General features: G+C 43.8%; 2 protein-coding genes across 8 annotated transcripts; one reads left to right on the top strand and one right to left on the bottom strand.

Annotated features, from left to right (window-relative positions):
• Positions 1-641: 641 nt before the first annotated feature.
• NENF (neudesin neurotrophic factor) lies at positions 642-5942 on the bottom strand. The gene is made up of 4 exons (XM_064446197.1): positions 5394-5942; positions 4164-4224; positions 2055-2158; positions 642-1443 (listed from the first exon to the last, which is right to left on the bottom strand). Exons 1-4 carry the CDS (start codon positions 5925-5927, stop codon positions 1267-1269), a joined length of 876 nt encoding a protein of 291 aa, XP_064302267.1. The 5' UTR covers positions 5928-5942; the 3' UTR covers positions 642-1266.
• PACC1 (proton activated chloride channel 1) lies at positions 5472-27918 on the top strand. Of its 7 annotated transcripts, XM_064446193.1 has the most exons (9): positions 6074-6633; positions 7663-7955; positions 12164-12260; positions 13901-14110; positions 16192-16346; positions 17852-17994; positions 22263-22407; positions 25381-25485; positions 27180-27917. In XM_064446193.1, the coding sequence occupies exons 3-9, from the start codon at positions 12221-12223 to the stop codon at positions 27339-27341; spliced, it is 960 nt and encodes a 319-aa protein (XP_064302263.1). In that variant the 5' UTR covers positions 6074-6633; positions 7663-7955; positions 12164-12220; the 3' UTR covers positions 27342-27917. The 7 variants fall into 7 exon arrangements, with proteins under 7 accessions (XP_064302260.1, XP_064302263.1, XP_064302266.1 ...); XM_064446190.1 differs by lacking the exons at positions 6074-6633; positions 7663-7955 and adding an exon at positions 5472-5674; XM_064446194.1 differs by lacking the exons at positions 6074-6633; positions 7663-7955 and adding an exon at positions 8116-8406 and having other exon boundaries at positions 14009-14110.

Here is a 27918-nt window from a genome sequence, read left to right as displayed (position 1 = left end):
TCACAGAAAATGGCCAAAATGCTAAAGAACTGACTTTTATTCTATTATTAATATAGAATTGGGAGCAGCTGCTCAGTTTTTCCACATCAATTCAACCTGTCACAGTGGCAGATAAATCCATGTACATGACAATTTACATTCTGCTTAAGTTAGCGAAAGTCAGTGGTTAGCAGCAATTTATGCAGCACATGCTTTTATGGTCCTTTTGGTGCTGAAACTGCCAGAGAAACGTGACAAAGGGGGTCTGCTTTCACCCCACAGGATCTCCAGGTTTATATTAGGTTAAAAGGAAGAGGAAGATAAATGCACGCTTCACTGCAACAGCAATGATGAAGCCAGGGTAAGAACAAAGGAAAATGAGCAGAAATTAAAAATGAGCTGAAATTGTCAGTATAAAGATGCTAACAATATCCACAGGATGCTAAACTACTATAATAAACTTGTGCTACAAGAGTAAGTGGTAAACAGTGGGCTATCATTTCCTTTTTTTTTGTCAGAGAAAGAGTGGAGGAAGCTAGAAGGAAATCATCACAATCTAATATAGATGACATCTTTGATAATTATTTTAAAAAATTAAAGTGTCATTTATTCAAAACTAACATCATAATAGTCTTACTTAAAATGTCACAGTAGTTCTTATGGGGGAAAAAAAAAAGATTTATTTTTCTTGGTTTACAGCTGTAGGCTTTGCATAAATATTCCACAGTAACTGCATTTTAGGAGATTGAGTGGTTTTATATCCGGTATTCCCAAACCTGTCAAATATAAATCCTACAATGCTTTTTAAAATTTATGCCTCTAGTACACCTGTTTTTACATGTGATACCTACACTCACCTGAAGCATGGAGAATTGATGTTAGCTCGTCGAGATAATGCATTCCCACTTTTCCAAGGAGTGGGAAACAACTTGGGATTTACAAAAAGACGAGTCATGTTTCAACTATTAAAAACTTCCTTGTCTCTTCTGAGGACTGTAATTTTACATTTTGTGCTTGTAAATAGAGAAACCCAGGCAGAAAGAACTTTCATATGAAATAATTCCCATAATTCAGAGCAAAGAGCCCAAGTGTATGACAGTAATACAGATCTGTGTGTTTCCTGGAACGAAAAATGCTGTGTAAACTATGTGTACACACACATGTATTTTCTAAACAGAAAACTGACTCATGATAGCCAATTGTTGTAATAAACTCCAGAAAATAGGGAAGCAACCTAATATTCTGTTGTGCCTCTCCCCAGGCATTCTTTAAGTACAAAAACGTTCCTCAAAACTCATCTTTAATGTTGAAATGTGGCTGATCTTCAGGTTTAAAGTCTAGATTGGGGCTGCCATCCTCATTCAGAATTCGTCGAGAAGTATAGCCAACAATTGGATATTTGGCCTTATAAACGTTATTGAAGATATCATCCAGGGACTTGAGTTCTTCTTCTGTGAGTCCTTCCTAAATGAAATATAGAAATGAAAGTCCTGCCTCAAAGAAATTAAAATACAGATATTTACATGCATTTTTCTTTTTTATATTGATTACCATAAACCTTAGGGTCAGCTTTTGCATTTACTTTGCAGAGCATGATTAACAAAATTGATGGTATAACCTGTCATTTTATTCTTTCTATTCAAATTCAGCCTCGACAAAACTTCAATATATTCAGGTCAAACAAACAATTAATCTCCATTTTCCCTGCAGAAGTAAATCACACCTCAGACAAGCCAGGGTTAGCATCCACTGCCATGCGAGTGACACAGGATACACTAAATCAATTGACAAAGAAAGCAATTTACTGTCTTTGGAAGCATCTTTTTAAACATCAGGTAATTTCCCCTTTATGTGCTTACATATTAATTAAAATCTTTCCTCTTCAAGGCTGTTAGCACTGCACCTTTCATGAGCAGTAAATACATAGCCATTTTATGTATTTAAAGAATATTAATGCATTTTGGTTTTAAAGCTGTGAATCAAATTAATACAGATAAATCAATATTATCATTCATCATTTTGCAAAAGAATAACACTTTACAAAATGGAATAAAACTAATAGTCCATTTTCTTACTGTGTCATGTGTAAGATCTGCTGGATCCAGAGACATCTTTGCAACTCCTCTTGTTGAGTCTTTTCCAGCCAAAGCATTGTATGGGGCTCCTTTTCCATAAAACTCTGTCAGATTAAAAAAAAATAATCCAGTGATGATCTGACAATGTACGGGGTATGTTCAGCCTGTACTTTTCAGCAGCCTGTTACACTCATCAGTGAACTGAATGTAACAAGTCTAAGATTCTTCTTTCCAAAACTGACTTTTGATTTCCTACTTTTTGATAATAATTAAAAACAAAACAAAACAAAACAGGAGGTAGGGTTATACGATACAACTGTTGAACTCCTCTACTGCAGTCTTAAAATTTACCTATTATTTAGGGAGCTGTGCTTTACATTCTTGTGTGAAGTTTGTGGACTCCAGAATTTGCAGTGGCCAGCCTTGTCTAACTTAGGGTTTGAAGATCAGCCAATGTGCATGCCCAGACAAGCAGCATTAACAAGTTTAGTACAAACAAAGCAACAAGCTGTTAGTTTGCTAATGATGACTATAAGGCCAGTGTCCAGGACCCCCATGGTCCCTTCAAATGTTTTACAGGAAATCTGGATTAAGTAGCAGGAGTTCAAATTAAAACATCTGTAGGTCTTAGGGAAGGCACAAACAGCAAATATGGCAATAAATGGTTAGGTGTAAACAATAAGACAAGAAGCCTCATGAAATAAAAAAATTTAAAAGGAGAAAAAAATTTACTTAGCCCCTGTGGGGTCCCAACCCTGGGACCAGACTAATGTCAGGGGTCTGCTGAAGAGGGAAATGCCATGATGAGGCCGAGGTGAGGGGCGGAACTAGGTGAAGACTTGGTGGTCACCCCTTGCTTAGCACCCACCCCCAACTGTGCCGACTCCCATAATATGGCTCTGCCACTCCCTACACTGCTTATCAGCTGCCAGAAAAGTAGGCCTTAACTTATGTCAAGAGCCTAGACAGTTTCTAACAGAACACCCTTGGGAAGTATTTAAACCGAATCAAGTAGCTGTCACCCACTCGCAACTAAACACTAATCACAAGTACAACTCATGGTTGAGGGTTCAGTTCTGTGGCTTCTTCAAATTATAGAAGAGTGAACATTTTCACAGAACCATGAGGCCTTCCTCCCTCCTTGCCCCTCATTTATCTACCCAAACAGCCCCTGTTCAGCTCCAAGAGTCATAGCAGGCTGTGTTGCGGTGTTTAAGACTCTGAGTACAATGTGGGGAATAGGGGCTTCACAGCAGCTATAAAATCAGGGCATGGGAGTAACTTGGTGGAATTCCCTCTCAGCTGGCCTGAGACCCCATCACCTTTGACCTTGCTGCAGACTACTGGACCACCAAACAGGTCATATTCCCCTTCCCCCAATTTCATTTACCTTGCTCTACCCATTTCTGTCTTATTATGTATTGGGCTTACTATATAGGTTAAAGTGACTTGCTTAAGGACAGTGAAAAATACAATAAAATTGTGGTATACGTTAACGGCCTGGCATCTCGTCATGGAGCATGTTAACAGACAATCTGTCTCGCTGCAGATAACAATCCGGGAACAGTGCATGACAGCCCCCTGCCCTCCTTTCAAAATCAGAGCAACTCTTCCAAGAGTTTTGACCAGGCCACTGGACAGCACAGGTGAGCAAACACCAGCACAAAAGGAAAAGATGAAGCTGCAGCAATGCTGATACTGCGTAGTACACTACGGGTACATCCCAGTTACCTTTGATCTGGCCACTTCATGCACCCAGTGCAATAAAATGCTGTAGCGCCAGCCTCCATGTGGCCTGACCGAACACCTGGTGAGGACTCAGGGGTCTGGGCAGGTGTCATCAGCGTTCCTGTCATCAGCGCCTCAGCTAACTGGACTATACCGACTTGTCTGTCTACATGTACTGTAATCTCAAACCAGTGTAAGTTCTAGACAAAACCTCAGTGGGAGAGGTGTCTGAGGAGGAGAATTGAGGTTTTTAAAAAAGAAAAAAGTATATTCTTTTTGTGGCAAGTGAACTGCAGGCTTCTAATACCTTGGAAATATTTAAAAACACGAGTGAATAATAGCATGGAAATAAAGCAGACAGTAGAGGAGAAGCAAACTCACCTTTTCCAGAAGTGACATCAAACACTACTCCCTTCACCGCCAGGTAAATAGGCTGTCCTTCCTGGAAAGCAAGCCATCAATATGTCCTCAACACTTAAGTGTAGGCAACTAGTTTTAGCTGTGAAATCCAAATGTTTCTGCAACTAATCCGAACAGGAAAACCGGTCCACTCAGGACACAATGAATTAAATTCTCTGTTGTATGTTTGCTCTTGTTTGTGTGTGTATACAAGCACATACGTTACCGCTCTTGAAATGGCTTGTGCTTTAAACTCTCCCTGAGATTATTTTTTTTTTTGAGGATTTAAGCATATGGAATGAATCTTTTTAATCTAAATGTCATAATCATAGAAGAGATGTTCGCCTTGCAAGTCACCTCTTGTCCACACACTTCTGCTCGAAGATGATCAACTGCATCTTTCTGTTCCTAACGCAGAATGCCCAAGCTAAAAGGCTGTATGGCCTGCAGTATTCTTTATTCGATTAAGAGAACAACAGATAAATACATAAACACACACAAATCTGATCTGCTGACATATGTTTTACTTAAAAGCCAGTGCTGCTGCGTTGTCTTTTATGTGCAAGGTGTATTTTTAGTCTGAGGCTGGTTAGTTTCTTGAAAGTATCAAGGGAAGACCCTGAGGAGGTCAGCCATCAAGTTTTTCAAAAGAGGAGACAGATGTGTATCAGTATAGGACTTTGTAATTTAGAATGTGAAGTTCTGCCGAGATCTCTGTGTCACAGAAAGCTGAGAACTTGGAAGCTGAAATTGCTTTGTTACTTCTGTAATCTGGTACGGGGGGGGGAAAGGTCTAAATGCATGGTTTAATGAATTATTGAGAAAAAATTACTTTGGCTCCAACTTTTGGTAATCTGAAATTCACTGGCACGAATACCTTGTCAAGCAGGCAAAGAACAAAATAGGAACGTGCTATCTAATTGTCCGTACGCAACTCCGGCGGACCAAGATCAGCAGCTGCCAGCGGGACAAATGAGGAGCGGGCTAGCAGCACCCGAACGAAACCTCTCGCGAGTGCCACAAAAGCAAGTTAGCCCGTGGTTACCGGGAGGGAAGGGGTCGCACCGCGGCGGAGCGGGAGGGAGCCACGTTCTAACGCGGTTTCGGGGCACCGAGCACAGGGAAGGCGGCAGGACTGGTGGTGCGCCGTGCCGCCCCGCCGGCCCTGCCGCCCTCGGCCCTGCCGGGCCCGGCCCCGCCCCCCGTGCCTACCTGCTGCCCGTCGTATCTGGCCAGCTCGGGCTCGGTGAAGAGCCGGACGGGGGCCTCGGCCGGCGGCCTGAAGCGCAGCTGCCGCTGGGCCGCGGCCGGCAGGAAGCCGAGCAGGGCGGCCAGCGGCAGCAGCCCCGCCGCGCCGCCCGCCATGCCGCGCCGTGCCGCCGGCGACGGGACGGGACGGCCCCGGGCCCGCCTCCTGCTTATCACCCGCCCCGGGCGGCCGGCGGGAGAGGAGGGCTGCTGGCCCAGCGCCGCGGTGCTTTGGTTAAATGGAGGTACGTGGGGAGAGTTGCGGGCCGGGCGGCCTGGAACTGGGCAGCCGTGAGGGCAGGGCCCGTGAGGCGCTGGCGGCTGAGGGCTGGAGCTGGAGCTGGGGCAGCGCCCGGCCCGGCCTGTCCCGCCGCCGCCGCCGCCGCCTGCTAGCAAAGGACTCCTCCACTTCCACCCTTTTTCCCCTCTGAAGTTTAACAACAACAACAACAAAAAACCACACACACAAACCAACCAAACCAAACCAAACCCTGACATTTTTAGCCTAAGGAAGGAGAGAATAAATAGGAAATTTTCAAATGACGTGATTTCCCCATGCTATAAATATAGCATGGTGAAACATTCTGGGCTGGCAGAAGAATAAGCAGTTGGATGTTTGCAATTCTATGTAGAATTAAGAAAATTAGAAACTTCTTACAATTTACATAAATATATCTCACATCCCTCACTGTAGCGCTGGCAGGTGAGGGCTTGAAGGATTTAAAGTCTGGATGTTTGCCGCTGCAGCACCCGCTCTTCCCGACTGCCATGCTGTAATTCAAATCCCTGTTTGCTGTCTCCACTCCTTGCACAGTGTGCTGTGAAAGCTGAACAGTTTGGAGAAGGATCTGGACAGTAAAGGGGAGACAGAAATGGTTTTGAGCTTTGTTTTAAGGATTGTTTATAAACTCTTCTTGTATAAAATCCATACGTCCACCTCGGAGGACGCCCATTCCATGTTGCCTGAGGTAACGCCCTTTTCCGCAGCCTGTCCAAAGACACTTCTGTGCATTGGCATAAGCACGGCTGAAGTTGCTAATCCAAAGCGACATCTCCAAAGTTGTTTTCTGGATGACAAAAGCAGCACAAGATGAGAAGCACAGGGGAGCAAGGGCATGTCACCACAGTACAGGGGTGACAACCAAGGGGCCATGTCCCACTGTGAGGAGCTGGGCCAAGCCTACAGAGCCAGGGCATGGGGAAGGTGAGTTGCTGCGGACGTCTGGGAGCTGATTGCTTGCCGCAGGCTGCTGTCTGGTCTGGCAAGCTGAGTATTGGTCCTGTTAGAGTGAAGGTTTGCAAAGTTGTTACTGCAATTCTGTGTAAGCAGTGAAGTTTGCTCACGCTGCCTAAGCAATAGCTGGGCTTCAGAACATGCTTCCCACCCTGGCTGTCCATCAAGTCCATTTGCAGACTCTGCATGCTACAAGAAAGGTAAGAAATGTCAAGCAGAAAAGAGACCTTTAGTAAGGCTTTGGACAAAAGAGCTCCTGAACACTCCTGTTAAGCACCGGAAAGAGCTTGGCCATTTGCCTGGCTACTCTGCCTGCAAATACCCCGTGTGGCTTGCCATAGAGACCCATGCCGCTGGGAAACATGCAAAAGTCTAATTTGTCGGTTTGGTTCAAGTCACATTATAGATTTACCTTTTACTCTGAAATAATTATTTATTAGTGTCTCCCCAGGGGAGGGCTGCAAGTGCTGAATACTAGCCAACACCTGTTATTGATTTGGGGGTGATTTAGAGCCTGCCTTTGAACCACAGACATCTGAAAAATGAGCAATAAGGCATAGGGCAATGATCTACTGAGCAGGGAGGGACCCCGCTACAGCGTTGCATCTTGTTGCAAGAAATGTTGTGCATGCTTTTACTTGACGGTGAAACAGTGACGATGACTTCCATGCTGGGGAAGGAAAAGCTGCGTGCGTATTTGTGGATGGATGGCTCATGAGTCAGCTCTTACGTGGTTTTGGCTTTTATCGATTATTTTATTATTATATATTATAAATTTATTTCTTTATAATGGGAGCACCCCGTTGCTGCCGCTTCTCTGCTGGCACAGCATGGCTGAGAATTTGTAGGAGCCTGGCAGAAGTTTTGTCTGGTTGCCAAGCGAGCCCGTTGGGTGTTCCACTAGCAGCCTTGAACTGCAAAAAATAATTTAAAAAAGTAATACAGTGTGCATCTTGAGGAGAGCTGGGAAAACTGTTTTAAGTTGTTTTTCCCATCTAGTTCATTCTTGCATAGGAGAGTTGGTGTTGTGAAGCGCACAGCATAGCAGACTCATTTCCCCATCACCAGACAGAGCAACTGCTCTCAGTAGAGAGAAACGTTTCCATAAACCTTACAAAAAAACCCGCTTCTGCGTGTGACGAGCAACCGCGCTGCATCTGATGGCTTCGTACCGCCTAGAGCAAGAGAGCTCCGCTCAGCAGAAATCTCTCGGCGGGCTCTGGGAGCTGGCACAGGGCCCGACTCCCCGACGGCGCTGCAAGCCTCGAAACGCCTGATAAACGCAACGCCTGGTAACGCTCCCTCCCTGCCGCCCGGACGCGGAGGAGGACGGTGGCCACGGCCGCGGCGGGCCGAGGGCCGGGCCGGGCCCGGCCCGGCCCGCCCCGCCCCTTCCCCGCCGCCCCGCCCCGCCCCGCCCCGCCCCGCCCCGCCCCGCCCCTTCCCCGCCGCCCCGCCCCGTCCCGACGGTCGCCCGGCCGCTGTTAAGGCGCGTCAGGCCGGACTACGCCTCCCGGCAGCCCCCGCGCTGCTGCGGCGAGGCCGGGGGGGGCGGGAACCGGCCGGGGGGGGGCTGGGGGTCCCGGCGCCTGCGTGGCCCTGCCCGGGCAGGGCGGCTCGGCTGGGCTCGGTCGCCGTGTCGCCGTCCCCTGGGGTGCGGCTGGGCCGCCCCCCCCCCTCCTCCCCCCGCTCCCTGCCGTCGATGCCATGCTCAGACCAGAGGTCTCCGCATCCTACCAGGAGGTACGGGGTGGGTTGGGGGTCGGGGCAAGGCTACTGGCCGGCGGGTCCCAGCTCGCTGGGAGGGGCCGGGGCGACCCCCGGCCGGGTGGGTGTTGCCGGGTGTGCCCGGCGCTGCCGCCTGCCGCCTTCCCGCCGGGTAACCGGCACCTCAGACTGCGTCTGCGCTCGCCAGAGAGAAACGGCTGTTTCAGGCGCGCGTAGTTTCACGTTTTACCTGTAAAAGTCGGTCGGATAATCGGCAGCGATACCGTTTAATTGCGTGAGCTGGGTGGGGCTGGCCGGCGAGCTCCGTAACCCCGGTAGCGAGGAGGTGGTCTGTCGGGCCTGAGAGGCGACTCGGGTACCGGAGCTCCCCCGTAGGGCACGGAAGGCGGCGTTATCATCCTGGCGAGGGCCCGAGGCAGCGCCCAGCCCGCCTATCGACCTATAGGCTCCAGCAACCGCGATTCCTTGCTCGTTCCTGTCTCTCCCGCTGGAGCTAAGAGCTATTTGTGCCAACTTCAGCAGCGGTGGAGACTTGCAGCAGGTCGCTTCTGTTTGCATCTTGCAGGCCAAAGGAATGCAGGTGTTTGCCTTCCTCTGTGTGTGATGGGTAGTTTGGGGCTCTGTTTTAATACGTTCTAGTTTAGTTTAGTACTGCCTGTTTAGTCTCAGCTTCTGGTTTTTGTGCCACGCTGGAAGGCATTGGAGGGTGATGAATGAGTGGACCAGTAAAAGGCTTGTACAGGTAAGTTCTCTGTTTATTCACGAGGGTTTTATCCAGTAGGAAGGTTTTATCCCATGATTATCGGGATGAAATGAACTTGTGTAAGAGCTTGTATTTAGGGGAGGTACTTGAGAGAGTTAATGAAGTCACATGGATGCCTGAAGTATGGATGGGACTATGTAGGCTACACTTCTGCCTTGTGTGTCAGCCACCACTGACACTGCTCTGTGTGTTTGGGATTGTCCCAGACACCGTGGTGCAAGACTAGATGGTAAGTGTGTGCAACGGTCACATTTCCGTCCCTTCTCCAGTACCTGGCGCAGTCTGTGGTGCTCCCCCCCTCCCTAGCAGGGGTGCTGAAATGCCTGGAATTGCCTTTTCTGAGCTTCTCTTTATCTGGTGCCTTTCTGCGTGCAGGACTGAAAAGGAACTGCTGGGTCGCAAGCGGGTTCCTGCAGTTGTTTCTCACTCAGCTGCACGTGCAGAGCCCAGAGGTCTTGTTTCGTGCCCTTTCTGCTCTTGACATCCTATCCTATCTCTGCATCCTGTTGCAAGCTTAATTGCTGTGCAAGTTTATGTTCCTTCTGCATTAGCACCGTGCTTCACCTTTTTATCAAAAACAAAACGTAGGAAGAGCTGGCCTGTGAGGGTAAACACACTTGCCATGTGCCAGGCTCAGTGTTGCCAGTTGCCTTGATTTGGGGATTCTGTCAAGTGTGGAGAAACTAGAATTAGCTGTCACATGGTAACACTGCACTGGCTTTACAGCTGTAGAGGACTGTCGCGTAGTAAGTCTCTGAGCTGTTGGGTTTGTAGGGCTGTGCTGCTGTGTCTTGTAGAGTCACTGTGCTGCATGCTGTACGCTGTGAACGTGGTGGCTGAGCTGTGAGCAGCGCTAGGCTTTTAGTGGCCTCAGAGGGTTTATGCAACTTCACCTTTTGTCAAGTCAGGTTTTCAGGATTTGCAGTGAAATTACTTGTTTTTAGGGGGTCTCAATCCACTCACTGCACCTGAGGCAATGTTAGCACTCCTGCTTTTGACTAGCCATCCTTCACTGGTTTGATGTGAGAAGCTTATGAAACAGTCTGCCTTGTGAGCAGAGATAAGAAAACAGTTGCGTATTGTTTGGGGTTTTTTTTGTTCCTAAGGCATGTTCAAAGGTTACATTTTCTGAGTTTTTCTTCTCTTTTCCTACGTGTTGAAAAGTCACTGTAGGTCCTCTTGAGAAGAAAGGAAATGTTGTGTATTGTGTTCTTGTTTAAACCCGTGTTGGGATCTCCTTGCTGTCAGGAATAGGAATCGCTTACCCTCTACATAACCTCAGTTGATGAGGTGCCTGTAGCTGGGGAGCCATGGCTGAACCAGAGAGGTGTAGGAGTCGGCTGAGAAACCGCAGTGACTTTGCACCTTATGTTAAACTTTTTGGATCAGTTCTGGTGTAAGGAATTTGCATGAGCGTAATTTGAACTGGCTTCCTAGGTGATTTAGTGTAACCAGTACAAGAGGAACAGTGAATACTTTTCCTGCTTCAGAACACCTTGTCTTGGGTCAGGTAAAGAAGTAAAACTGGTGTGGTTCTACAAAAAGGAGCAGAGTCTTAATTTTCCCATATTTTATGAAGATAATTTAAAAAGTATCTTCAGTTGGACCCTGGTAAGTCTCCTGCAAATGAGTTGACTTATGCCTATTAGTTACCTGTTCACTCCATGCCTCATGCCATGGGAAATCATGCTTTATTTATGTGCAAAGCATTTAAAAACAACTGGATAACTGCTTTCAACTTGCTTTGTGCGGTGGAAATGAATGCAGAAATATGACGGGAGGTGATGGAGACTTTATGTCAGACTTTGAAGATGTAAAATGAATGAACTCTTTCCTAATAAGTGCAAATGATGATCCGTTAGTGGTATAATGATGATGACTTCAAGACTGAATTAAGGTTGGGTGAAAGAAAAGCACTTCCTTATGGATACGTGTGCTTTACTGTTGAGTAAGTTGGGGGTGTAAATTTCAATAGCATTCAGGATGGCTGCTGCATTAACTGTGCTCCCATTTTCCTTGAAATAGGAACAAAGCTGATCTCTCTTGCCTAATTAGGTAGGTGATGCTGTGAATGTTTAGTTTGGAAAGTTACTGTGCAACACATGATATGCTGAAGCTTATGCCCAGTTTGCCTTGCTGTCATTTGTATGTTGTTCCCTCTCATGAAAGAAATTTGAAAAATGTTCAGGAGACACTTTATATTAGAAAAAAAAAAGTCTAATGCTTCATGATCTCCTGTGATGACTATCTGATGTGACAAGCTCCTGACTTTGACGGAAGTGTTTTGGCAGTTTGGGCCCAGAGCTCTGAATAGCAAAACAAGAAAACATCTGGTCTCTGTTGCTGTTTTAGAAACACTGGAAGACTAATTAGTTGCATAACCACTAATATATAATAATATGTACAGTGAGCTCAAATAAGTGCCAGAAATGTAGGGATGTTTGACTGTTGTCTTGAAATGACCCACCTGCCTATGTGGCTGAACCTGCGTTTGAGTTACTTGCCCTAATACCTATCAAAATGCAACTTGCTTGTTATGCACCTCTTTATAAGAAGTGCTAATGCTCTGTTTGCTGGTACGTGCTGTGGTTTGTTTATGCCTAAAAATGCATTCTTGAGTGACAGATCGAAGTTGCTGCTTATTTCAGAGGGCATTGCCCTAATTGGTGGTTCAAAGTGAGCTGAAGCTGCCAGGGAAACAATTACTTTGATCTTGAAAGAAAAGGTGATGTTATTGTTGAAGCAGCAGGGTGGAAGTAGGTTAAATTTAATGTGCCATCTTTCTCTTTTTGCAGCATGCAAGTCACTTCATTTTTAGCTGTAGGTCTACATAAATGTGGCTTTTGTGAACAAGTGAAACAGATGTTGGGCACTGTTCGGAGTTGGGCACTGAGACTGAGAGCATGTTTTTGTGTTTTTGGTTAGTTGTAGCGTCTCTTATTTGTACCATAGAAATTCCAGCAAGTTGAGAGCATGTTTGGAAATTGAACCACTGTTTTAACTACACAGCTGAGTGAAGATGTGGAGCGAGTATCTGAAAACCCAACAGATGAAACAGAAGGAGAGATGGAAGTTCATGAAGATGCCAGCTCCATTATTTTACCAGGTGAGACTATTGATGCAGAAATTACTGATTTTAAGCATCTGATAAGCTGCTCCTGTGTGGGTTTGGTGGGTTTTTTTTTAATTGCACTCTGAAAGCAAACGGAACACTAAGTTACTTATTTTGGGGAATAACTGCTGATGGAAAGTCAAGGAGCTTTTCCAAGAATTGAAATGAGAACATTTCTTTGAGCACAGTTCATGACAATCAAAGAAGATTCAGCACATCGGGTTCTGAGGTAGCTCATTATTTCATCTTCCTTTACGTTGTATCTTACCTGAGTTGCAGTGTCTGTGGTGGCAGTGGATTGCAAGCGAAGTCTGTGCCAGATTTACAAGAGCAAGGTGCCATATCGAACAGCTGTGCTTTTAAACAGATTTTAGTTAGACTGTTCAGACCTGCTTTTGGAGAGTGTGGGGTGGTGCTAAATGGGCTTATTGCAGCTCAGGTGTAGGCATTAAGGTAAGCCAACCTGAAATGAGTGTCCCCTAAATGCTTTGCAGTTGTTCAAGACACTTGTTTCAATAGTGCAATTTATTAATGTCCGAATTTCCTTGGCTGCCATCTCCTGGCAATGAACTTGGAACACGTGTATGACCATGAACTTCCGTAAGAGGTTGTGTTCAAAAGTATTTACGAAAAGGCTAGTGTTTGCTGTGGTAAGGAACAAGCACCAAACTGTGCTGTTGCAGTTGAAGGGCAGAGAGTGGCATGGCCTGGGAGGGCCTGACTCATTAGGTTACACGACACAGAAAAGTCAGAGTAAAATATGCCTACTTATCTCCTTTCATATGTTGGGTTTTAAAGCTTCTTTTGCGTGTTCAGCTATATATTGCTCACAATCAAACCATGATGTGTAACTCAAGAGTACATGAACTTTTTCCTTACAAGTATTGCAAAAAGAAACAGCAAATGCAAGGAGTATGGGGAAGGCAGTGTCTGGGTACAAGTGAGGCAGGCGTGAAGATCTTCAGAGAATCGGCTTTGAAGGGAAGGAGACTGCGAGAATTGGGTCGGTCTTTTTGTAGCTGTAATTGGAGGAATTTTTTAATGACACTTTATGTAGTATGCACAAGGAATTATGAACTAGAGTCCAAAAATGAGAGGCTAACAAATATCTAGTGACTTTTATGATGGCAGAGATGCAATGCAGATAGCTGTGTAAGAACATTAGGATATTAAATCTCTCTGCTGATGCGTATGCTGATGTGTAAGAATCACTTCCGACTGGGAAGGGGGAAAGGAGTTGTTTTTTCCGTGAAGACTGACTATCACAGAATATTTTTTTCTTATGAACTTTTAACTTTGTTTCTGAGTTGTCCTTCTTGAAAATAAATCTTGTTTCATGCCTGCTGTGTCCTTAAGCAGAGTGCCAAATTCAACATGTGCAAAAGGCACAATCTTTGGATGATTATTACATGAGCGTGATACATGATCAGTCCTCAGGATGGACCATTCTCATGCCTGAGAAGGGAGCATCTGACTGATCATCAAAACCAGCAATAGTTGTGTGGCTTTTTTAAATAAAACTGAGTTTGAGGCTTACTTTCCTCTCAAGTGATTGATATTTTAATGAACAGTACATAAATTCAGCCCAAATATCTGTATGTTAAGGTCCTAATTCATATTCTGTTTGGTTCCAGATAGTGAACTGGGTACTACTGCCCCTTCTTTGCGTTTCAGCAAGACCTGCCTAAAGAATGTTTTTTCAGTAATTCTCCTGTTTATTTATCTGCTGCTCATGGCTGTAGCTGTGTTCCTTGTTTACCAAACCATCAGTGACTTCATGGAGAAGCTCAAGCACCCAGTGATGTCTGTCTCTTACAAGGAAGTCTCCTTGTACGATGCACCTGGTAAGACTGGTAACGAACAAAATTATAGCTCACATTTATCTTGGGTTGTTCTACATTTTTGGTGTTGATTCTCCAGGGCCCAAAGTGCATATAATGCTTTGACCCAGGTCTTTCACTTCCTCTTTTTTTTTAATCTATGTTGTGTTAACTTTGCATGAAAATGTTAATATGGTAGGACAAATTTTGGCCACATTTTGGGGTTTTTCATGGCAGTAACATGAATGAGAGTAGTTGTGGAGCATCATGCAACATTTGGTAGATAAGAAGTGTTTGCAGACTCTAGAATGATCCCTCTTATATGGAAAGAAGATAATTCCTTGGGGAAATAGTCCCAAAACTGTTATGGTTCAAACAGGATAGCCTATAGGATGTGTGTCAGGACCTCAGTGCTGCACCAGACAGTGAGATGCTGTTGACAGTAAAGAAGGTGAATTTCTCAAACCAACCACAAAATAACCACAATGCCACTTTCTGCTTCTGTTCCGCATTGTTTACAACTTGTTATTACATCAGTAGGCAATGAAAATATTCAGGGAACAAGGTTGGCATAAAAAATGCAGTGTGACATCAGCAAACTGTGTTGCAGTTTGCAAGAGGGATTACGCCACAGAAGCATTTTTGAGTAGTGAGTTCTATCATTATTTTTTTTCTAATTATCCAGTAACCATTCACAAATTGAGCTGCAGCAGCAAATGCAGCTCAAACAGTAATAGGTCAGTTTCCAATTAAAAAAATAACACTTGTTTGAAGTGTTACCACATTTTACAAATAACCACTCTAGGAATTGTGGCTGAAAGGTGCGTGTTTCATGTTGTTGCCATATTCCTGTAGTCGTTTTTCTGTATGGTCAGTTAGGCTCAGCTCTCTAAGTAGGTCCTTGTGTTTGGACCTTATGGATCTGACCCTAAGGGCAGGCTTTCCACCCCCTCCCTCGCCTTTTTTTTTTTTCCCCCCTTACACGAGCTTTTCATACAGCAACAGGAAGAAAATGTCATTTGAAGAAGCAGAGCAACATACATATAAATCCAAAAGTATTTGCAGGGCTCCCTGCCAGATCAGAGAACGTAAATTAACATAGCCCTTTACTTCATTGCTCTATTAAAGTGATGAGATGGCAAGTTGCAAGTGTGGAGCACTGAAGAAAGGGATAAAGCATTTTTAGACTGAGATGTGCTGACTGCTTTGACATCTTGCATTTTGGCGGACAGGTCATCTCAGTTGTGTGAGTTAATCATATCTAATAAGTGAAATCTACTTGGTTTTGGTAGTTGGTCTAGATTATCTTCAAGCAAGCTTGTTTCCAATACTAAATGTGGCATAACAGGATTTGGGGGTTTGGGCCTTTTATTTTGCTAGCCTTCTACAGCTGAGGTGACTGAGGTTTGGTTTTTATTTTAATGCATGCTCTGGGTCTGAAACTGTAGATTTATGGTACATGTGAATTTCCATACAGGTGAGGTAGTAGCCTACCCACCTAGTGATATAAATAATAAGGGATACTAACAGTTAGCACTTGTTTGATGGCTTTGATTTTTATTGTGACATTGTATTCAGTGAACAGCAGGTGCTAGATGTTTTGAAGAGCATCTTCTCACTTTTATTAGACCAGCCAGCTGTCTTTGATCTGCCATGTATAGTACATGCGTTATTTACAATTAAAATTTGGCATGTTAAATGATAATATCTGAAAATACGTACATGCTGAAGCGCTACATGTCCCGTTTGACTTCACCAGTCTCCTAACTTACTTTATGCATTCATTTCATTTGGGACCAGAGGGACTGATGTATGTGCCACGGGCTTGTGGGAAGACCAGGGCAACTCAGTAGCTTCTGTGAACCCTGAATTGTCATAACAGAACATGAACCCTGATTTTTTTTTAAACGCATTGTGGGGGTTCTGTCTTGATGCAGCTGGCACTGTTGTCCTGCTCCAGAAAAATGTTGAAGCACATGTTTTAATTTGATTGTTCTGCTGAATCTTGAGGATAGCTCAGTACCCTGTGGGATTAAATCCCAGCATGAAAATCTATGTACTTGGGAAAGAAATCAGCTTTCTTCTATGTTTTTCTCCCAAAACAGGTATTGCCTTTTACCCAGGCAAGGCTCAGCTGCTTAGCTGCAAGCATCATTACTATGATCACATACCACCTCTGATAAACCCAGGTCAGCCAGGAGACATTGAGTGCACCACTCAGAGAATCAACTACACAGATCCTTTTACTAATCAAACTATGGTAATAATAATATAATAGAACAAAGCTTATTCGGTGGGGCTTTTCTGCTCATAATGGTATTTGAAAGTAAAAATATTTACTTAGTGCTGCAAAGAATTCTTGCTTCTAGTTTTTTTTTCCCAAACCATCTGTTCTTTTGTTTTCAGAAATGTAAAATGCATTGTGTGTATGTGTGTTATGGATGATCAGCTGTCATGCGGGTGCGTGCAGCATGAAAACCTCAACGTGACAAAAAAAGTAATTTTTCACAATGAAATGCTTGCTTCATTCCTCTCCTAAATGAACTGGCAAGCATATTCCTTGGTATAGTAAATCTAGCTCTGAAAGCTGTAGCAGTTACTCCATTAAAGCAGGATAGCTTTAATGGATATCTCTTTTTGTGTGTTTGCTGGGAATTACATGCTATTTTTGTCACACTTGGAAAAATCTTAACTGGGCACCAAGGGTTTTATTACACTGAAATGCTGTGAGCCAATAAGATGGGTACATTGAGTGATAGCCTGTCTTAAATTGCCCTTAAAAATGCAGGGAATCTAGCTTCTATACAAATAAATGCTCAAAAAATAAAGTATTAATACTGTAATTTGTATCCAAAGTGATCGCTGAGACTGATTTTAAGGAGACTAAACGTGAACAAGTGAACAGTCTAGGTGCCTGTTTGGTCAACATTTTTCCTCTTCATGTTTTGCCTTTAGTAACCATTTCTTTCTGGGAAGCAGCTCCTTAGTATATTCGAAAGTTATATTTGAAGTGCAAGTCTAATTTAATTTCTGCCACTAATATGCTCTTTTTGCATCTTTTAACAAACTTAAGAATGTGCATTTTATGCTGCGCGGTAGGTTCATTTAGAAGCTTGCTGTTTCAGTAGGCTCTGGTCCTGCGGTGGAATGGAGAGGCACTGAGGCAGGGACCTCTGAACGATGTAGAGCCCTGTTCAAATTGGCTGAGTCCTTTTGCAAGCAGGAGCTTGCTGTTCGATGTAACGCCTGCACTACTTCAGGTTGTAGTCTGCCTGCTAGCATTTTTTGTTGGTTTTGGTTTTTTTCCTTTCAGCAGCTTACTTGAAGTGCTAGGGACTGTGAAACTGTTCCTTTCTCAAGGAGAAACCCAGTGTTCAGAGTCCACATTAACTTGTTTCGTGCCAAGAGATGAAAGTTTCTGGACTTTAATGTCAAAACAGTTTTGATTGTCCTTCTGCAGAATGCAGGTTGCAGGGCCTTGACTAGTAATTCCATGTGAACCCAAAGGACTGTGATAGAACTAAAGTAGATTTCTTAGAAAAACACTAATTAAAAAATCTTGATGTAAAGACTTCATTTTTAAACTAAAAAGAAGGATTCAACTGGCATTCTTGTTAGATGTTTTAATAGACATATACTTAGTAGTGGCCAAGAAAATCTCAGTGTGTATTAGATTTCTATAGAGTATTAGTGACGGATGGCAAATTCGTGAACATGAAATGAGGATTCCTTTGCTACTCTCACTGTCTCTCTCTTTGCTTACAGAAAAATGCTTTGGTTGTTCAAGGCCCTCGTGATGTGAAGAAAAAGGAACTGGTGTTTTTGCAGTTTCATTTAAATGGAACAGACCAAGACTTTAGTGCCATTGACTACCTTCTGTTTTCTTCTTTCCAAGAGTTCATCAACAGGTATGTAAAGGGATGAGGCTGTAACTGCATTGAACTTGCTACAGCAATACCTCTGAAAGCAGGGCTTTTTTAGTAAAAAACAGACAGGCTTTTCTATTATATTTTCCTTTTTTTTTTAATGTTTGGGTTAACATTGATGCTCTTTCACATCTTGGGTTACTAGTCTTACTTTTTAGAAAATGAATTGAGGACTTTTTCAGTGACAAAACCTGTCCTTCAGCCATTTGTTGCTGTACTTTCTAAAAGTTTGAGATTTGTGCTGGCTTACCTCTCTCTGCTGCTGTGGGTGATCAAGAAGTGGGCTGTCCTGGGCAGCGTGCTCAGGAAGTGTACAGAGGGCACCAATGTTTCCATACATTTTTAAATTTTTTAAAGCAATTACTTTAAAGATCAGATCCCTGGATTGATTTGTTGAAAAATTAACTATATTTCTTTGTATTACTAGCTTTATGTGTGGTTATGAGAGCATACTATTAGCACTGTGTCCAGCAATTCATGTGAAGCATTAGCAGAGTTGTTGAGATATATGCTAAAACTCATGAGATGGCAAAACCTGTAAAGGTAATTATGGCTGAAAACAGCTTGGATTGGGCTGAGCAGGCAGGCTGCTGCAAAATATGTGTAGGGTATTCCATCATCTTCAATCACAACCCAAAACCCCTTGACATTGTTGAGAGGAGTCCTGCAGTATCTACCAGTGGTTTCTCTGTAGACAGTGTTATGCACAGCTCACTTCTGCTTTAAATAGCAAGAATTGTATCTCTGAAGGCTGCTGCAAGCAGCAGCCATAAGCAGTAATGAAAATGTCATCTGGAGGCTTGTGTCTTTAAGGGTTTTTGAGGCATAGCAAGTGGCGAGGACTCAAGTGAGGTCCAGTTGTTTCTGTCAAGGGTTTTATTCTTTGCAGCTCTTCTGTTAAAATTGCATTCACAGACTGCATGAAACTGGCACTGCTTGCTAGTTTTGTTCCAGTCTTCACAGAACACTGCTGAGCTGTGTGATATTGTTGGCCTGTGAGTTGGAGGGATACTGCCACTGGCTGTTTTTTCTCCCTCATTTTCCTTTTCTCCCGACAGTGGCAGCTGCTGTCTGTACCATATTAATTGGAGGGAAGGAAATAATGAAACCCTTGCAAATTACAAAAAAAGTGTAGCTAAAAATACAAGTTCCTTTCCTGAACTGTCATTAGGATAATACATGGGTTTAAGAAAAACCTTTGAACATACTACAAACTATTGTTAGCATAGCATGTAAAATAACATATGGTCATGTGAGAGGATGAATACCAGCCTGAACAGGTCAGATTATTTAAGGGTCTAAACAAAGCTCCATGTTCACATTTCTGGTATGATTTGCTGTGTGCAGAGGAATAAATTATAACATAGAAGGGTTGAGACTTCTGGTACCACACCATCTGACCCTTTATTAGATCCCATGGCTGCATGAGAGGTCCTCAGTGTAGAGGAAGGCAAAAGCAATAAACGCAAATGGGGTTTGACTCGTTCGTGGTTTTGGCTCTTGCTGTTGCATTAGAATCTGCTGGTGGGACGTCCTCAGCTGCCTCTGGCTCTGTGGGTTGCTCCATAGAGATCAGCATTAGAAGGATCCACTGCTGAGCTGGAGCCCAGACCAGAATTAGGTGAGCAGCTCCCAGAGCTGGGACCAATACAACCTCTCGTGGTCTGACATGGATCAGCGCATGCTGGGGCAGAGGGTTCCCTGGAGTTGTCTGAACTATTACTGGTTAGCAGGGAGCATTGGCTGTGGGGAGACCAGGGCTCTGAGGTTCACCTGAGTGAGACAGTGGCCTCCTGCATTCTCTGCTGTGATGTAGGAATTTTTGAATGGTCCTGAGGTACCATTAATATCTTGGGAGAGCCTGGTGTGGAGTATCCCAGGAATCTTACCCATCCATCTAAAGGACACTAACAGGTAGAACTTCTTGCTGAACAGCCAAAAAAAAAAAAGGTGCAGCCGTTGCTGGTTGCCTGTCTTTGGGGTGATGAGGGAATTAAAAGCAACACTCTGGCTGGAGAATTGTTCAGATTAAAATCCCTTGTCTGTCTTGTTTGCTTAGTTGTGTGTGGCTTTTAAGCTGCGCTATTTGCCCTCTGCTATCATTTGTGCAAACCGTGTGCCTTTCTGCTCTGCTCCCTGGTTTGGTTTTTTTTTCCCCTGACTCTGGCAGCAGTCTGGATTATGGGCACATACGAGGAGATGCCTTCTCGGATCGCTTCTCCACAGCTTCTAAGATATTATTAATCTTTCTTTTTCAAGCCTATAATTACCATTGAAGGCAAAGTATATTACTGCTGACTGCTTACCATGTAAGTTGTAGCTGTAATGTCCAGCTCTGTGTCACAACTTCCTGCCTCAATTTTCCATGTTGGTTTGGAAAGCTTTTCTAGGATGCTGTATTTAATCATGCATTAGCCATATGACTGGCTGGCAGAGTGCTAATTGTGTATGTTCCTCTGAGCAGCAAAGCACCGTGCTCTTCCATACTGTCCCATCAGCTGCCGCTGAATCTGCTTACTGAAGGGGGAAGAAATCGTGGTCAGATTTGGGCTTCCTTTGTCACTGGTTTGTATGGGGAGGAGCAGTCAGGCAGAGGGCTTTGTTCTGATGCTGTGCTCATGTCTTTCTTGTGAGGGTTAGAGAGCTGCACTGCTCTGGGGTCACTAAACAAGCAGCTCATGTCACAAATCCGTAACACTCTTGGAATATCACCTGTCTTGATGGGTAGCAAAGTGTATTAGTTTTTCTTTCCAGAAATGTTTCTCCTTTCTGTTTGTATGCACAATGGAGTTCTGTGTTTGAGCCCATCACCTGAAGCCCTGACTTAAGAGCAATGGCTTTGCCAGGTTTTGCCTTCCTATGAATTTTTGTATGTTCATCTGTTAAGCCTGAACAGGCGGCATAGTACAGAGTAGCCATCGGTATGATACACTTTTTGTCAGTCCATGTTCTTGCTGCCTTTTAGACAAGACATCTTGGTTGGCAGGAAGGCGCCCCCATTCTGAAAAGTAAGGGAAAAGACAGGAAAAGTGCAGATCCACCCAGTGCTGGTACCAGATAAATCTTCCTGATTGGTCTGTTCTTTGGGACGAGAGCTTGCTTCTCCAGCTCTGCTTTTCCTCCTCACTTCTTTGCGTCTTTCTTCAAAAGACCAAAATACCTTAAGCTCTCAACAGACCTAGCTGTGCACACCCTCTGCCATATGAGCAAAATACTCTTTCCCTTGACCTAGGAAGATGGATTTAATCTGAGTCAAAACCCTTTCCCTTGTCTCAAGGACCAGCATACCCTGACATATCTCTGCAACCTGAAATCTATCTTCAGTAAAAAATCAGCAGTCTGTACTTGAGTGATTCATGACTCATCACAGTGGTTTAGTCCTTCATCTCAAATGAAACCTTGTTGCAAAAAGCAGCTGGAGGGCCAGGCTTATTCACAGAGATTACATGGAAGTGGCTAAACTCACAGTGCTGAGGAGCTCCAAGTAAATAGCATGGTTAATACACTGTGTCCTGTGCAGTTGGTAGAGACAGGATGGAGACCAGATATGCCTTAGAGCTGCCTCTTTACCACTTGTGGTGTGAGGCGTATTAGAGGCCTTAAAATGGATTATGATCACAGGATTAATAATATTAAAAAAAAAAGACAAAGCAATCCTGCTGCTCTGGAGCTACAAGTATCTGTGATCGTATGTTGGGAAAACAGCTGTGTTATGGCAGATGGGAGCCTTACACCAAAGGTATATTGGTCCCAAAATAATAGGGAAGAGCTAAATGTAAATTTTGAAGTGTTTTAAGCATGCCTGTATTGCAAACAATTTATTTGCATCCCAGAAGTGGGGTGAAGCAGCCTGTCCTGCCTCTAGGCTATTCCTTCCATTGCTTTGCTTCCTACCATTGTGGTGAGTTGTTTCCTGGGGTCCTGGCTCTGCTCCTTTCTGTCCCAGAGGTGACAGGTGAGCAGAACGAAGCTCCCCTCTGAGGCAGAACAACCGGGAGGGGCAGGCAGAGCTCCGGGGCAGTAGGGTACCAGGTAAGTCTTCTGCGGTTAGGAACACATGAGTACAAGTGCTACCATTAATGAAAACATCACTGCTCTCAATGTTTTAGGGATGTTGAATTTTAGCAGTTGAAATATAAAGGGAATTGGGAACACATTGTAAAGTGCCTGTAGGTCTGACGTTCTCCTGCCTACAGTGCTCAAGCATTGTTCTGAGTTTGGTCAGGAATGTAACGGTCCTTTTCCTTTAGTCCAGAAAAAGCAGAATTCATGAAGGACTGTGAAAGTTCATACTCCAGCTGGAAGTTTTCCGGAGGCTTTCGAACTTGGGTCAAGATGTCCTTGGTGAAAACAAAAGAAGAAGATGGTAGTGAGACTGTTGAATTCAAACAAGAGGTAAAAAAAAAAAATCATCAGGAAGAGGTTTTTTTGGGACCTATCAGTTTCTTAAGAACTAGTTACTGCTGTGGTTTTAATGATAACTAGCCAACAGAACCAGTTCTTGGAGCAAATTGCAATATGTGTTGGAAGAAGGGTGGGTGGGTTGGTTAAGTGAAGCATCAGGAGCTTGTTTCATTGCATCCATTATGCCACTTGCCACTGAGCGGTTTTGGCTGTACAGTTACTTGGATTCTTTCTTAACACGGAGAGGTTCTGCAAAAGCATAAATGTCTTGATGTGCGTGGCTGTTAGTTTGGCCTAGTGACACATCTCAGGAAAGCATCTGCTAATGGGGAGTCCAGAAAATCCAGACCTTGAATCTGTTAGTGACAGCTGTAGTCAGAGTTAAGGGGCCTTAGGGACTGACATAGAAATACTAACACAGCTACATTTAGTTCAAGGTGGGGAACGATTGCCAAAGGAATTGTCTAATAGCTAGTATTGGAAAGAGGTACTGTTTAGGTTACCACAAGGGCTGATGGTAGGATGAAGGGGTAAACATAAGCCTTGGATCCTTTGTAGCTTTCTCATGTCTGCTTTTTGTTTGGGTTTAGGATTTTTATCTGTTTAGTATCCTTAGAAACATAGAGTAACTTAACTTCTTGCATCCTTTAAAACTAGAAAGTACGCAGGTGGAAGATGCAAACTTAGCTAGAGATGAAATGAGTTTGACTTTTATTCTTGTTCTGTGCATACTAATGGACAGGAGACTTAATTGTGTTTTGAGTTTGCTATCTTGCTCCCAGTGATAGTCCTCTTCAGAGATAATGTTTCAGAGACAACATTGTCTCTTAGTCTGTGCTATGCTTGGAAAGAATATTTTGTGGAGATGAAAATGAAGCAGAATCTTCAGTTCTCCTATCTTTAATACCCACAGTTAGGGCCTTATGGGACAAAGCCTTAAGGGAAGAGCAAAACTGTTCCTGAGGCAGGTACCTTCCTGCTCTACTCTAGGAGGACAGGAGGCAAAGCCCAAAGTCATCCAAGTCCTAAACTAATGCCTTAGTTTGGAGGAGAGGGAAGGATGAATCGGCTGCTGCCATGTAACTGCTAACAGGGGTTGCCTGTCTGTCTGTCCTTCATCACCTACAGCTCTGTATCACTTGCCCTTTGGTACTTAATGAAGTGTAGGATTTTTGAAAGTCCTCCTTTGTGCATCCAAGTCTAACGTGTTGTAAAGTGGAAACAAAAGGCTGACTCAAACTCAGAAAGTTTATCATCACAAAAAGTTCAGCATCCATTTAGTCCAGCTGTTAGTCAGGGAGGGCAGGTGAACACTGTGGTGGGTTTTCTTTTGGTTTTGTGGAGTCTGTTTTTTTTTAAAAATCAAAACTATGAAGTAGGGTTTCAGATCCCTATTAATAATACAGTAGAAGTTGAAATAGCTGATATGTAAATTGCACTCTTTGTTTGACAGTACATCTGCTCCAATGCATAAGGAAGTCCATTAGTCTCTCAAATCTAAAACTGGGAGACAGAATACCAGTAAGATGGATATAAATATTAAGTCAAATAGCAGAGTCGATGGGTCTGCTAGCCATCCCAATCATAATTTGTCTTTTCTTCCTTTCCCATTGCTTTCATTTACCTTTGTGTACTCTGTTTTGTGGTGTGCAGTGTTCTTGATGACTGTAGCTGGGGTGATGATATGCTGCGGTAACTAAATGAGCTGTAGAAGTATAGGGTAAGTCTGCAGCAAAGGTGCTTGACCAGAAAACATGAGGTGGGGATGCTCCCATACACTCCAAATGTAGAAGCAGGAACACAACACACTGTCCATGTTTGCAGCCAAAAACCTGGTCAGGGCAGGGTGTGTGGAGAACACTGATAGAAATATTGAAGTGTTTGTAAAGAAACTAAGCCATGGTAGAGGGGATGTATTTGTAGTAGGCCCTCCCTCAGAGAGCATCTGCTGAATCACTGTTTTCATATATAGTTCCTGTCACAGTCCTGAAATGAAGTTGCAGTACTGCTGGATTCATTACTTCCAGTACAGTATTAAACTACTGTAGGAAGAACAGCAGTACACCCTTGTGCACATACCGAGATATAAATACTCCTTTGCAGGCTGGAGAAGTCCTCCTGTCACTTGTTCAGCTCCAGCGCCCTTGCCTGCTAGGTAACTGCCGGGCTCCTGAGCGGTTTATGGGCCTCTAGCAGGGGGTGGGTAATGCAAGCAGTGCTGTTAGTGCCTGTGTGCAAACCCTGTGTAGTTCCCCTCTGTGCTGGGAGGTGTGTTACAAGATAAATGTTTGTCTGAGGCCCGAAGTCTTAGTACTTTCCTGATCGTGGGTCTTAAGGCTATGGTTTTATGTGGCTGTAACATTGATCTGGTATCCTGGCCTGTACCCTGGTGGAATTGCGCTAAAGTGCTCTGCTGGTCAGTGCTAGCTTCAGATGGTAACAATTAAAACTGTACTTCCCATTAGCTAACTCTGTTAACATCCAGGTTTCTTGCCCTTCCATTTTCATTCTGTGCTTGCTGATGTCTTCTAGTTCGTTCTGTAACTGATTTAAAAAAAAAAGTCTTCCTGCCACCACCATGTAGTTCTCTGGAGTAACTTAGCATTCATTCACAAGAACTTTCAACATGCTTTATTATTCCAAGTAAATGAATTTTGTAAATTAAGTTTCCTTCCTTGGAAGGGAAAAACCGTGTAATAAAATAAAGGCCCTCGCTACCAGCATAAAAACAGTAAAACACTCATACTAAGTCAGAAATAGGAAAGGAACGTGAACATGAGACAGACTGAGGGAACTGCCCTTTCCATGTTTTGGGAGCCTATTGTTCCAGGTAGGGGAAGGCTGAACTGTAAGTCCCTAAACAGTCTGCTATTTTCACCTTTCTACAAGCCTTTCCTGTTGCACAGAAGACTCGTGACACCACTGAAGGAAGTGACGTGCATGGTTTTGTCTCCCTCTCTCCAGACTAGTGTGGTTAACTATATTGACCAGAGAACGAAACGACGAAGCGACCAGCTGTTTTTTGTGGTATTCGAATGGAAAGATCCTTTTATACAGACTGTTCAAGATGTGAGTAACACCAGTCCCTTTTTGAATTGTTGTCTGACTGTACATGCTCACAGATTGTGTGTGCGTGCATGTGCCTCTATTACCTCACTTCAAGCAGAATTTCAGACCATCTGATGCCTTTCCCTTAGCTTGGTGACACTCAGCATTCTCTTTGCAGCTAGAGGTACACGTGGCTAAGAAAAAGCATGTGTCCCCTGTGCTGTAGTGAGTGTAGCTTCAGGTCAAGCCTGAACTTTTTTGCTTAAGTAAGCGTGCTTGGATAAACTGATTCAATGACTTTTTTATAAATTGACAAGCAAGAAAGCTAGGCTTATCTCAGAATAATATAAAAAAACCACACTGGCTTTTTTTCAGTTATTAGAATAGAATTTGGTACTGCATTCAAATGCACAAAAAGCACTTCAAAATTTTGCTCAGTATGCTGCAGCCAGAGGCGTAGGATGTGCCAGATGAGACCACTCCCAGTCACTGGAGTGCTTAAAGGGTATGCACGTGCCCTTTAAGCACGTGTGCTAGATCTTGTTTTCCTAGCTTTCTAGGAGAGAAGATCAGATACACTTGCCCTCCCCAGAAAAATTTAGAATGGGAAAGTGCACACAGACAATCCATTTAAAATGGCTCTACCTGACCCCCAAAGTCCATCACCAGCAAAATCCACCGAGTTCTTGCTTGTTTTCTTGCCCAAAGCCAGAGTGCGAATGCAGACCGTGCTGGGCAGGATTGGGCAGTTGGTCCTTTGCATTCCTGCTGTCGTGTCTGCACTGGGGCCAGCCCCCTCCTCAGTGCAGGCACCTCCTTGGCCTCAGGAGCTGGTCCTTGTTTCCGGCACCACTCACTCCTCGCTGCCAGACAGGGCTCTCACCTCTGCCGTCTTACAGCTGAAAGCTGTCTGGGATCCAGTGGATTGAGGGTGCTCATTTCCTCTTGCAGAAGAGGCTGTAGTTTACAAGCACTGCTGCTGCTTTTAGGAGGATTAATGAATACAGAAAGCCTGTTTAAGACCTCTGGCTCTGGTGGTGACCTAGCGATGCTACGCTCATGCCGACTGTCAGAATTGCATACTCCAGGGAGAGCCCCAAAGCTGTGTGACACTTCATTGCTGCCTACACCTAGCGCTGCTTGCTTCATCTGAGATCCTGGAAGGCACCCTTGTGCCTAGAGGTGCGAGGAGAATTGCAAATTATAAACAGACTTAACTACTTTTGAGCCAGATGTAGTTAAAAACAGATATATCAAATCCTTGCTGTAGCTCTGCAGAAACAGTTGCCACATCAAAAGCTGATTTAGCATTGTAATGCTGTCTTGTTAAAGCTTTCCAGTAGTTGCTGTTTTTAGCTTTGTCTTCTGGAAGATCTTCTCTGAAGTGACTGCTGATTTTTGGAAATCTTTAAATAATATGGGAAGTTTAATCTATAATCTTAAAATTAGCAATTTAACTATCTTCTAAAGTTTTAAACAATTCAATATCCTGAAATGGTCTAAAAAGAATTTAGGAGCTAGTACAGTGTGTTTTCTTCCCGATGGAAATAATTGGGAAAACTGTGGTGTGAGAAGGCACTTCAGGCCATCTTTGCAGCCTGAAGGAATGAATATGCTGCAAAATACTTGTTTGAAAAATGGAATTGTTTAAATATTAAACAGGTATAACGTATGCTGAGTCAGATGAGGGGAGTAATATTTTTAATCTCTTTCAGATTGTCACAGCGAACCCCTGGAACATGATTGCTCTTCTTTGCGGTATCTTTTTGGCTCTGTTTAAGGCAGCAGACTTTGCTAAGTTAAGTGTTAAGTGGATGATCAAAATCCGAAAGAGACATCTGAAGAGGAGTCTTCAAGTAATGAACCACATAAACTGAGACTAAGACTGGCTTTTAACTATTTGTAGCACAAGGGATAGAAAATAACTGGAATAAACTTCAGTCAGCAATACAGCAACTAAAGATGCAAAACAGGTATGTTTTTTCCAGAAAAAACACAGCTGGGGGAACAGCCTGGTGAACTGGCATGTGAACTTCACAAAGGAGCTAACTCTAGGACAGGTCTAACAAACTCATGCTTTTCTATTCCAAATTTAACAAGCTTACCTCAGTATATGGGGGGACCAGGAAGAAAGGGGAGAATTCACTGATGTTCAGAAACTCAATAACATAGTGGTTAAGTCAGGGGCGAGGGGGGGAACGGGCAGCATGTGAATGCTTCTTGGAACAGGAGACCATTTAACTTCTGCATGAGCTACAACCTGCACCTGCCACTGTAATGCAGTCACCTCCCTGACTGTGTTTAGTGGGAGGTGAAGCACTCAGCAAACAGTCTGTCTTCCCCTCTCCAAAGTACATGTTAAAATACACTGGAATTCTATTACATGGCATTTTTTATGTATAGTGACTTTAATATTAAAAAACACTTCAAATAAGATACTGTGTACATTTTCTG

The sequence above is a fragment of the Phalacrocorax carbo genome, chromosome 3 (assembly GCF_963921805.1).
Source record: "Phalacrocorax carbo chromosome 3, bPhaCar2.1, whole genome shotgun sequence".
Lineage (NCBI taxonomy): Eukaryota > Metazoa > Chordata > Aves > Suliformes > Phalacrocoracidae > Phalacrocorax > Phalacrocorax carbo.
This window is presented reverse-complemented; position numbering and strand designations above follow the sequence as displayed.